This window comes from Centruroides vittatus, unplaced genomic scaffold (genome assembly GCF_030686945.1).
Source record: "Centruroides vittatus isolate TY-2023 unplaced genomic scaffold, ASM3068694v2 contig_1758, whole genome shotgun sequence".
In the NCBI taxonomy this organism is placed as follows: Eukaryota; Metazoa; Arthropoda; class Arachnida; order Scorpiones; family Buthidae; genus Centruroides; species Centruroides vittatus.
In genome coordinates this window covers 9,695-22,886 of record NW_027121073.1, presented here as the reverse complement: position 1 = coordinate 22,886, position 13,192 = coordinate 9,695, and the positions used below count along the sequence as shown (strand labels likewise).

At 35.6% G+C, this 13,192-nt stretch overlaps 1 protein-coding gene across 1 annotated transcript in view; it reads right to left on the bottom strand.

Annotated features, from left to right (window-relative positions):
- The window catches only part of LOC136969188 (mitochondrial carnitine/acylcarnitine carrier protein-like), a 56,467-nt gene extending 43,630 nt beyond the window's left edge, over positions 1–12,837 (bottom strand). The window contains exons 1-2 of the mRNA XM_067263282.1: positions 12,627–12,837; positions 9,399–9,491 (exon numbers count right to left, since the gene is read on the bottom strand). Of these exons, the coding sequence (XP_067119383.1) occupies positions 9,399–9,491; positions 12,627–12,728 (195 nt within the window). The 5' untranslated portion in view covers positions 12,729–12,837. The remainder of the gene's footprint in view (positions 1–9,398; positions 9,492–12,626) is intronic.
- Positions 12,838–13,192: the final 355 nt, after the last annotated feature.

Below are 13,192 nucleotides of genomic sequence, written 5' to 3'. Positions count from 1 at the left end.
TTGGGACAGAGTGTCTTAAAATAATTTGCATGACAAACGCTTTCACCACTGTTTTTAGCAGTAATGCCGGGCAAACGGATCGCTTCCGCCCATCTAGAGAAATGGTCTATGAAAACTAATAAATATTTGTTGTCATGATGAGTTACAGGGAGTGGGCCTTGAATGTCCAATGCAGTACGCTCAAAAAGTCTCGATACTTTTGGAAACGTCTGCAAAGGGGCTTGAAGACCATGCAGGGGTCTTCTCCTCATTGTGCACTCCTGACAACTATCGCAGTAGTGCATTATATGTTTATTCATCTCGGGCCAATAAAACTGTTTTTGCAACTTCTTTCACATCTTTTTTGCACCAAGATGTCCTGAGCTAGGAATGTCATGAAATAATTTTAAAATGTATCCAATCATTATTTAGGGAATTACTAATCTGTCCCAAACCTCATTTCTTTGAGCTATTGTCTTTCTATGGTAAAGAGTTTGATCTGTGTCTAGATAAAAGTTTGCTGCATCTAGGTTTGTCTCTTGGAAGGACGGGTCTCCCATTAATTGTTTCTTTAGTCGACTACAAAAGGGATCCTTTTGCTGTTGTCCACTAACTTGTTCTTTACTAAAAATCGGCTGCACCTCGTCTATTTTTGTTACGGGCAAGCGGCTCAGCGCATCAGCATTTGTATGTGCTTTGCCTGGTTTGTGTATGATCTCGAACTGATACACAGTTCGAGATCATACACAAACCAGGAGCGGTAGGTTCCTGGAGCGCTAGGTTCCAATGACTTAGTCTCAAACCTTCATCTCTAACATTAATGAGCCATCTAAGGGGTCTATGATTCGTGATTATTTTAAACTTTTTTCCATACAAATAGGGTCTAAAGCGTTTGATTGACCAAATTACAGATAGACATTCATTCTCTGTGGTACTATAATTCCTTTCAGCTGGCTTGAGCAACCTGCTTGCGTAAGCCACCGGAAGTTCTCCACGCTCATCTTTCTGCGACAACACTGCACCTATCGCAGTGTTTGATGCATCGGTTGCCAATATAAAGGGGCTATCGAAGTCTGGTGATCGTAGTAATGGAGCCGATATTAATGTTTCTTTTAACCTTTCAAATACTGCTTTGTGGTTCTCGGTCCAATGGAATTTCTCAACCTTCTTCAGTAAATCGGAAAGGGGCTTCAAAATCTTTGCGTACTGAGAAATATGTCACCTATAGTAACCTGTCAAACCTAAAAATGCTCTAATGTCCTTCTCACTTTGTGGTCGGGGAAAATTTTTAACGCACTCTATTTTCGCTGGGTCGGGTCGGATGCCTTCTTCCAACACTTCGTGTCCCAGGAATTTTATTTGTCGTTTCAAGAAACTGCATTTTTTGGGTTTAAGTTTTATCCCCGCACTTGCCAGACGTTGAAAGACCAATTCTAAGCACTCTAAGTGTGATTTGACATCAGAACTAAACACTAGGATGTCATCCATATAAACCAGACAGATTTTGTGTTTCAAGCCCATTAGTATCAAATCTGCAAGACGTTGGAAGGTTGTGGCTGCACTGCAAAGTCCCATAGCCATACGGTTAAACTGGTAATGCTCTGACGGGGTACTGAATCCAGTCTTTTCTTTTGAGTCTGGGTTTAATGGTAACTGCCAATATCCACTTAAGGTGTCCATCGTGGAAAAATATCTTGCCTTTCCTAGTAAACTTAATGACTCTTGAACAAGGGGCAAAGGATAAGGATCTATTTTTGTAATTTTATTCAATTGATGGTAATCTACAACCAATCTATAGCCTTGTGGCTACTTAGCGACCAATAAAGCCAGTGCTGACCAAGGGGAGGACAGACGGTTCAACTACCCCACTTTTAATCATATTTTCTACTAAATTGTCCATTATTTCTCTTTGCGCGTAAGGGATTCTGTATGGGGCTTGACAAATAGGAGGGCTATTCCCTGTATCTATCTTATGTTCTATTAAATCACAATAGCCTAAGTCGAAATCAGCTTTCGCAAACACGTGTTTATATTTATATAGTAGGTCCAATAAAGGGGTTAACTTGTCTTTCCCTATTTCGCTAAGGTTAAACAGATTTGCAAACTGAGCTCTAGTTAATTCATTTTCATTTGATCGCATCATTTCATTTCGCTTGGCCTCTTGCTGTGTTTCCTCTTCCGCTAAGACAAAAGTCCCTACATTACTTCCCTTATTGATTTTTACAGGCTGTGTTTTTGTATTTAAAATTCTAACAGGTATTCTACCTTGCTTCCGGGTATTTACCAATGTACTCGCAACAAAAACTTCTTCTCTTTCAAAGGGTGAAGGTTCAACTACTCCTATCTGATTTGTCGCTTGTGGATGGACTTTTCCCTCTACAATAACCTCTGATCGCGGAGGAACTACATAATTGTTTAACAATACTACATCGGCTGACGTATCGCTCTCTTTCTTGTCTGAGCTATCAGCTTTCGTGTGTCTTAAATTTCGTTTCTCCTTTTGTTCTTTTCTTTGTATGTGTCTCGTTTTTTTTCTCTTATCTACGTTTCTGTCATAATAATTATTATCCCCATTTCTCCCATTTCTACTAGTGGTAGAATCATCCTCTGTCGCTGCAACTTCATTTGTTTTGATTTGTTCTCGTATTTCTTCCACTTTTTCTGTCTGCTTAGGGTTGCTAAAATTTTCTTGTAATTCAGCTGTCCCCCAAAAGGTCACGGTGTCTCCCAAGGGAAAGCTTAACGTCGCGTTTTTAACAGAAATTGTGACGTCGTATTTTTCGATGATGTCCCTGCCTAAAATCCCGTGATTTGGTTCTGTGATTTCGGGCTTTACTAAATAACAATCGTGATAAAATACCAATCGTCTTATTTTAAATTTCAATCTGAACTTTCCGCGCATTTCTATGATATGTCCAGTAACACTAACTAAGTTTATTGCCCTTGTTTCGGCTCGTGGCAGTTGTTCTGTTAGGGAAAAGGGTACTAGTTATTAAAGTAACAGCTGTGCCTGTATCTATTGTTAATCGTACTTTTTTTTTTTGATTTCGCAAATCATCGTACACGGGGGTAAATCTTTGCCTTTTGACTCATTAATTCCCGCTAATTGGGTTTGAACTAGACCTTCAGATAGTCTTTCTATCTCGCAATTTTGTTCCCGAAAATTTACTGAAGTAACTCTATCTATTTCTCGCGTTTGATTATTCTCTCTTGGTTTATTTTCTGGGGCAGGCAATGCTAATAATCTAGGAGGGGCTACGTTGTTTGGCGTGCTCTCCATGCCAGGGCTGCATCCAAACCCGCTTTGTCCATAACTCGGGGAATAAAGGGGTAACAGTTCGCTATGTCTGTCGTTTCTGTATTTGACAGGTGTAAACTGCATTGGGGAAAAAGGCATAGGCCAAAATTGGCGGTTTTGAATGGGGTATAACAGATTCCCTGCTAGATCCGACCATTCTGAAGCATTTCTAATTGCTCTCCATCTTTAATACGGTGTTGCGATGGTCCCGCCAAACCATTGAAGGGGCGATGGCGCATACCTTCCGCTCTCGCATGAATTTAAGTTTGGCATGCAAAATGTGAGCATTCTCCCTCTGTTTCCTCTCCATGGGGATTAGGATTTCATTCTTGATATGGGGGATAGAAAGGATTATGATAAGGATATCGCGCGCGAGGTTGTCCTTGTGTAAAAGTAGACGGTGGTCGCGAGGAAAATTGTTGCGGTGGGTGTCGCTGTGATATCTGAGGATACCACTGATTTCGCATCCCATTGTTCGTTTTGTTGGTTTCTTGGGTTCGATTTGTTCACAATGGTTCCTCTCTTCGGGAGTCGTTTGTTGGCCTGGGTGTTGGTTGTGAATCTAATCTTTCCTATTGTCTCTAATTGTTTAGAAAGTTGAGCTATTTTTGTGTCTAGGGCTGTTTCTCTTAGTGTGTTCACTTCTTCCGCCTGTGTGTCGTGATTTTCTGTTGCATCGTTGACGCTAGTGACTAAACTCCATGTTTTTCCCACTAGCTGATCTATTGTTTCCTCGCAAATTGCTATTTTCAGCGCTTCTGCAAAAGTCGATGGGTCATGAGTCATTTTGTTCCTAGTGGCAAACATAACGCGTTATGTTTGCCACTGGGTGACATGTCCAACTTCACCTTTCTTTCCAGCTTATCAGTCAGGCCATGCAGAAATTGGACACGCAACTTTTCATCCAATTCTCGCTGTTGACAGTGTTTAATAACCGCGTTTTCCTGTTCATTTGCACCTGTATGCTCTATCGTTGTCGCGCTGGCTAGGTTTTGCAATCGGACCGTGAATTCCTGTGCCCTTTCGTCCCTTTGTTGCATGCACGCGTGAAATTTCTGAACCCTAATCGAGTAAGGCTCTTGATCAAATCGAGTGATCATCAGGCATTTGAATTGCCTGATGACAAAATCTGTCATGCACTTCATATTTAAATCTTGCCATGTGAAGTCTCTAGCTACACCTGCGAGTTTGCACTTCACAATACTCAAGCACTGTCTAGGCGTCCATCCCGCTAGGCTTGTGATCTCTTCCAGGGTGTCGAAAAAGTCCGTGACATGTCCAACTTCTCCCGAAAACGTTGGGATCATACCTCCAAAGGTGGAGATGGATGGAAGAGCCCCGTTTCCATCATGAGGCCGTGCCGCACATGCCTCTGCCTCCATTTTTCTCACCCACGTATTTTGGCCACAATGCCTTCGTCGGCGTACTTACTAAGTTCGTGGGACTTAAAATATCCCTTACTTCTGACACCACTGTAAGTTCGCCAAAATGGGGGAAAGTTTTTATTCCCAACCATCGGGATGGCTAAGGACAATACGCATGTGGGTGGCAGTTTTTTCGGAGGCAGAAAAACACAAGTGTTTCACAGAGAAACCGTTTATTTAGGAGACAATGCTTACACAATTAAGTTGATGTTCGCAAGTCTGAAGTTTGGTTTTCTAGTCTTCACGAGTTCTTTTCCCTTTTCTTGTCCAATGCTGACGGAGCCCCGGGGCGACGTCAAGTCAATGTTCGATATAGAAAAGAAGCACAAAATAGCTGCAAGCTGAAGCACAAAAAAAAAATGGAAGAGAGGGACGATCACAACAGATGTATTCTACAGAGGGAGCTCCGTTGTCCTCGACATCGGAAGTTTTATAATTTTCTCGGGATCAAATCATTGCTAATTGGCTAACTCTTTTCCTCCTCACTTCCCAATTGGTATCCCACCTGTCTCCAGGTGTAAATGGAGCTTTGTATAGGTCGCGGGAAAGGTCGGCAAGAGAAGGCTTATACGACACCGTCTTTTAGACCAGGGGTGAGAAACCTTTTTAATCAACGGGCCAATTTAAATTTTAAAATTTTTTGGTGAGCTGCACATAAAGTAACACTTATTAATAATTTACAAAACTTTATTTATAATAAACATTAGAATAAAAAAATATAAAATTAAAAAAAAGTAAAGATTTCATATACAAATTTTAATGCAAAATAAAAACAAACAAGAAAAGAACAGAAAAACAAATTTACTTGAAATTTTTAATGAGAAATTTGGCACTGTTTTTTCGATACAAGCTGATCAATATCAGCCGGAATTGATGAGATAGCTACACGTACGCAGCTTTCTAATAGTACATCACTCAGTCTTGATCGGTGGTCATTTTTGATTAATTTCATGGTTGAGAATAATTGTTCGCAAACATACGTACTTCCGAACAGAGACATCATTTGCTTTGCATTTTTCATCAAAAGAGGAAATTTCTCAGGGCTCGCATAAGATTTATAAAAATTTTCGATGTTTACTGAGAAAAATACATTTTTTAAATCGGTATTATTCTGCATGTCAATCACTTCCATTTGAAAGTCTTCGGGAACTGTATCCACATTGATATTAAATGGCGAGGAAAACATTTTCATGGAAACCGCTGTCTTCTCAGCTTTGAACATTTGGAATCGTAATTGAAATTCGCTGATTAAAATGTCTATATATTGTGCGTATTTTTGAGAAGTAGTAACGTTTTCTTTTTCTAAATGTGGAAAGTGAGACACATTATTCTGCAAAAGATGCTGTTTCCACAATTTTAATTTGCGCTCAAAACCCTGAATTTTATCATACAAATTGTGAATAAACTGTCCTTTGCCTTGAAGTTCCACATTAAGATCATTCAGATGCTGAGTCATGTCGATAAGAAACCCAAAATCGCACATCCGTTCTTTATTAACAAAATGAGGAAAGTCATATCCCTTCATATCCAAGAACAATTGTATTTCGCTTTTTAAGTTGTATACTCTTTTTAGCATTGCACCTCTACTAAGCCAACGTACTTCGGTATTAAAAACCATGTTGCCATATTCAGTTTCTAAATCTTTCAGGAATTCTTTAAATTCACGGTGATTTAACGTACGCGACTTTATAAAATTGATTAGTTTAATTATTGGTACTAAGACATTTGGCAAACTCAATCTTTTCTCACACAAATTTTCCTGGTGAATTATGCAGTGGTTAACGAATATTTCCCTTCCTGTGACCTTCTTAATGTCTTGAAATAGCCTTCCCAATACTCCTACCTCCATGCTTGACATTGCTCGTGCTCCATCTGTCGATATACCAATAATCTTTTCTAATGAAATTGAAAAATTTTCCAACACAGACTTTAGTTCATCGTACAGGTCTTTGCCGGTTGTAGTCCCTTGCATTGGAATCAGTGAACACAATTCTTCGGTAATATTAAATTTGGTGTCAATACCACGTATAAATATAGCCAGTTGTGCTGTATCGCTAATATCGCAACTCTCATCAAGTGCCAAAGAACAGTATTCGAATTTTGCAATGCGTTCACGAAGCGTTGTTGCTACGTTCTCGGACAAGTCTCCAATTCTCCTTGCAATGGTGAATCTTGATAAACTAATGTTTGAAATAATATTTATTTTATCAGGAAATGCTATTTCTGCAACAGCAGTCAGACATTCTTTTATCATCTCTCCATCCGCAAAGGGTTTCATTTTTTTTTTGCCAGTATTTGACTGACAACAAAACTAGCCTTTACTGCCGTATTTGATAAAATAGCTTGATTTTTAAAAATAGCCTGTTGCTTTCCCAAGTTTTTCTCCATTTGATTAAACTTATCTATCCAAAGTTGTCCTGTTAAGTTTTTATATTGTTGTTCATGTTTTGTATCGTAATGCCTTTTTATGTTATATTCTTTTAATGTCGACACAGTCTCTGAGCATATTAAGCATACAGCTTTATCTTTGACGAAAGTGAAAAAATAATCAAATTTCCACTTTTCTTGGAAATGCCTGTGCTCATCCGCAACCTTCCGTTTTTTTGTTTGCTTTTCCGACATGCTATTATGAATTAAAAATTTGAAAGTTAAAAAAATTTGTAGGAAAACTTAATTTTGAATAAAAAAAACTCTAATATTACCTTTTTGACAATAATATTGCACTCACGCCTTTCAAGAAACACAAGAATTGCTAAAATTGCTAGTTAACAGCTTACCAGTCTGACTGATTGTGTAACAGAAGCAAACACAAACAAGCACAGACGCAGCGCATTCGTATTGCATGTTTAAACAAGTCGCCGACAAGTGAGTAACTCGTCACAAAAAATTGTTTCGGTTTAGTATGTACTACCATTTTATTATAATTAATTTTATAACAATATATTGATGGGAGAAAGTCGATAAAATAAATTCAATTTTAGAAATGCTTGGCAGGCCGCATAAACATGTTTAATGGGCCACAAGCGGCCCGCGGGCCGCGTGTTTTAGACTATGATCGTGTTTAATTGTTGACTATGACACCTACGCTCATTTTGATATTTTTTCTTTCTAGTTTCATTTTGCTTTCTAAATTGCATCTTAAAATTTTGAATATTTTTCTTTCTAAATTTTCTTTACCTAAAATTTTGTTTTTCCCGTTACTCTTTATGAGCACCGACATCAAAGTTCGGTGTCGCCGACTCGACACTTATAAAAGTTATAATCTTGGGGTTTGACTTAACAAACTTGTACATATCCTTTTTTTGGGAGGCTATTTCCGGGCCTCACATCAGCCAAAATGATACGTGACAACAAATTTGAGTTGTCATTAGCATGCCCAGCTCTTGCACATGTCAAGACGTTGCTGCTTCTGCTCAACTGTCAGGATCCGAGGCATAAACATTGAAGCAACACAGCATTCAGATTGTGCTTGAAGATCTCTTGGCACATTCCATAACTTATTCCAACAATTTCAAAGAGCAGATGGATTGTTTGGTGATGGTCCTCATGGATAAGTTGAGAAATTTTTTTGACATTTTCTTCCATTTTGCTGATGGTTGGCCATCTGGAATGCTTGTCATCTTAAACGGATACTTGACAAGCCTTGAAACGTGTGCCACTCAAAAGAATCTGTGTTTGGCCTAACAAATGGTCAGTATAAGCCTGTTGAAGCATTCTGAGGGTCTTGGCAGATTTCCTGAGCTTGACATATGATTGCTCCTATGACTGCTAACTATTTTACAAAACCATATGTAATGATTGAATGTGTGTTCACTATCTGACATTACTCAGTATGCTGACTCAGCATACTGAGTAATGTCTTCTAAGTCTGCTGACTCAGCAGACTTAGAAGTGATGACCTTCACCAGATTGTGCAGTTTAATTGAATGGCACAATTATGCTAGCTACAGTCTGCGAGCTTTCCAATACCACCTTGTATAATAATCATCAGTCTTATTTCAGTTATTAATCTAAAAGAAAAGATAACTCAAAAGTGAGAGCTGCATTAACAAGGTATAGGGATAATTGAAAATCAAGAAGCCTTAAATGGGATTAGCAAAGTCAACCTCAAGCAGACAAAATAAGATGCAATTTTTCATTTCATATGTTTTAAACAGTATTAATATTTATGAACTGAAATTTATACTTAAATATTAACTATCTAAATTTTTTCCAATCACAATTATTTATTTTTCACCCAATGATAAATGAACTACATCAAATATGTAATTGCTTTTTACCATCCTACATAAAATATTTGCCACCATTAAGATAATTATAGAAAAAATTTCAACTATTAAGGTAAAGTATTTACTTTAGTAGTTGAAATTTGTAAAAAATAATAATTATATTATTTTTACTTGCATAAAGTCATGACAATAAATATGAAAAAACAGAAAAATTTCTATTTCTTTAATGAATTCGAGTTCTGAATTGTGAAATATTATCTAATCTTTAGTAAACAAAAATTTAAATCATATCTATTATTGATAATTTCAACAAAGACTAAATTTCAAATTTACATTCATTTAAGAATATTGGGTGTGCAGCTTTAACATAATATTAGAGTATTAATTCAACAATTCACATTTTATCTAATTCTTTAAAATATTTCAGATGTTAATATCTTTTAAAGATGAAGAGAAATATAATCTTACTTCTTTTACAATTGTGGTTTTAGCACAGTCAAGTGTTCCAGTGTAAAGTGGACGTTCTCCTGGAAGAGGTTTAGGCATTGTTTGTAGTCGAACCTGACAAACAAAAATTCATATATTTTAAAACAAATAATTTTAATTGTAAAATAAGAAATATTTATTTTCTTTTGAAGTATTACAGTAGAGAGTCGTTAATCCGAATCAATTGGGGAATGGAGTTGTTCGGATTAGTGATTTGTTCGGATAACCGATTATGTACGAAAAAATATATTAACCTGTCTGATGTTGAAATTTTTCTCTGTTGCGTGTCGCTTCGTGTTGAATTTTTGTCGATTTTAAGCCTAACGAAAATTTTTATAATAATAATCGAGGCTATTGTATCGTTAAAAATTATTTCTTTATTTTGTACAAACAAAATAAATATATTGAAGAATATAAAAACATGAAAATTATACTTTAGAGATAAATCTAGTATCAAAAACGTTCGATTTGGCACAACACAGTCCGACTGAAAATCGTTCTGATAACCGGCGATTCGGATAACCGGGGTTCGGATTAACGACTCTCTACTGTATTATTATAATAAATCTAATTTAAGATATATTAATTATTATGTAATAATAACTTTTTCTGAAGTTACTATTATATAAAGAAAAACCAAAGCAAAAATATATTCTATGTAAACATATACAGAATATATTTGAATTTAAATAGAAACTTACAAAATATATAGTTTAAGCAAAAATTTTTTTTCCATTGGTTATGACAAAATTCTTTATTTATTAATAATTTCTAATAATTTTCCCTCATCTTTACATTTGGTACAAAAATAAATTTTACCAGACAATAACAACAAAAACAAGTAAAACGGCAAAGCCATTTTTGGGATGAGACTACGTCTCGGAGAGTGTGACAATGCAAGGCAAATCTCACACTCATGCCTGTTTGTAGAAATTGTCTCAATTTCTTATTTTCTTTTGACCCGGTTCTTGGTTCCCTGACTATCTACAAGTCTGATTTATTTTATGTGCGCATAATTTGGGCACCAAATACTCCGTGCCAAATTGCAACTCCTGACATGTACTCACTCCTTCATCATTTTAAGAAACACTTGAATTTGAACATGGTTGCCATAGAAACACATGTTCCACCAATAAAAACTGGTTTGCATAGAGCTGGCAATATAAAATACATATGATATTATATTATTAGATATATAAACATCTCAAAGCATGATATTTTATAATAAAACGATTACTGAATTTAAATCAGGCTACTTTACTGCTTATTAATAGTAGTATTGAAATAGCCTGATTATATTATTAGACATGATATTTTCTTAAATTCTTTGCCAACAGATGGCACAACATGTAAAGCCAGCAAATCTAATGTAGACAGAAATTAATTGATATATAGAAATTCAATCAATATTTTGGGACAGTATGTCATTATGTATGTTAGAAGTATGTTAACATAACTGCTGAATTTCATAGCAATTGGTCAAACCTAGGGATGTATAGGGAATGAACAAAGAAACAAACATCCTCATTTATACATATATGTTGGAAATCAATAAAATTATGTGTAATACGTATTAGATCTGGCAACACTTAGTATACTATGTCTATTAGATCTCACAATATTGTTACCCCTTCTTCTTCTCTTCTCAGACGTTGTAATATATGCTGCCCTAAAAGACGTGCTCGGATATTAAATAAAGTGTTAATAAAACAAGTGTTAAAAAGTTGTGTCAATAACTTAACAACAGTGCCGTAACTAGGGCGGTGCCAGCGATGCCCAGGCACAGGGTGCAGAAATGACCTAAACCAAGTTTTGTGTCATAGTTTTGGGGTGTAGTTACAGAAACTTGCACCGGGCGCATAAAAGGCTAGTTACGGTGCTGCTTAACAATACAGATCAACGATCTGCAACATTTTCTCATGGACCATCAATAGTCCATGGACCATTGATGATCTGTGAGAAAATTCTGGTGGGCCGTGGAGAAATTTTAACATTGATCAACTGAAGGTTATGCGAAGTATTAAGAAAGAAATGCAAAATGCTTAATTGCTTTTTTTCACTCATTGGGGGTTTTTTATTTGAATCTAAAACCAAATTTGAAGTGACTGTTATCAATAAATAATAAACAATAAACACTATAGTGAGTGCGATTGTTGTCATTTGTGAAAAAATGCTAAGAATCCATAAACTTATTTCAAACAAACAGCAACGAACTTTAGACTTGCATTAATTTGTTATAATTAAACACACAAACTTCATATTAATACAGTAAAATTGAAATTTTATGATCATTAATCTATAGATTTTGTATCGTTTAAAAAAATTTATGATAGTGGTCCGCGGGATTCAAAATTGTGAGTTTAGTGGTCCGTGAGGTCAGAAAGATTTCCAATTGCTGATATAGATAATACATTTGATCTTGATGTCATCCAGAAAAACTAAATCAAAAAACACAAACAGAAAACAAACTAAATAATATCACAATTTGCTTAAATCCAATTAACAAGTCTGTGTGGTTATATCAATATTTTCCTTTCTTGGTACTTTTTAAAATTACTCTTTGTATATAAATAACAAATCCATAGTAATGATATAATTAAAAGTATCATAACATAGTTTGTTTCATACGAAATGATCTGTCATTGGTTTGCTTACATAGCTGCTCGACAAGGAAATGCACCCATTATAAAAATATCTTGTTTCCAATGTAATTCTAATGAGTTAAAAACACAAGCATCAGCACCTTTACTTCCCACCAATACTTTTAATAAACAGTTTTGACTCACTCGATAAAGCTTTCAGTCATCAAAGTGTTCCGATTTAGTTGTTAACCCGAAGAAGTCTCATCAAGCAAGCATTCAGGAAAGCAAGCATTCATTTAATCAAAAAGTATTGCCGGGAAGTAAAAACATTGATGCGTGAGTTGTTGAAGTGTTCCCAGTTCTGGTTTTTACATTTTCCTAACGAGTTATGTAACAATTTTCAGTTATATTTTTCATGACAAAAGTACTCTTAACTTTTTTCATAAAGAATGTAACTGAAAACTTATCTGATAATATATTCCTTTTGCAAGAAAGTTCACTTGAAAACACAGTACAATTTATTCAATAATTTTTAGGTTACCCTATTTATCAATGGTATAATCATATTTGAACAGATTCCAGTCATTTTAATTAATCATTAAATTATACGTTTGAAACATGAAATTACCTTAATGGTATCTAAAGGATGACCAGCAGCAACACAACACATGCCACCAACACCACCGGATAAAAAGTTTTTAATCGGGCTCGTTCTTTGCTTTTCCGACATCTTGAGCTCTACAGAACTAAATAAAAGTTAATCAACTTATCAAAAAAAAAAAAAAATCGAATGTAAAAATAAGAGGCACAGATCAAGATCACATGTGCCTACGATTACGCCACCTGGATTAATCAATGTGTAAACAAAATTCGCGCGGAAATGACGTCAGAAAACGATGACGTCATATCCGTGTTATTTATATTTTTGTTTTAGTTACTTTTAGAAAAATTTTATATATTTTAATTAATATTTTTAAAAAATAAAATATAAACTGAGTAAATTATTTAAATGATTTTAACTGAAGTATTATGTTATTTTTAAATAATTTTTGTGATAAGAATTCATCAAGGTAGTTACTGAAAATTAGAGTACCTAGATATCAGAGTAGCGACACACGTGCGTCATCGCCGCCATGTTCTGTCGACTGTCATCACGTGATCTATGGGTTTAAATTTAGAAATGACGATTTTTTT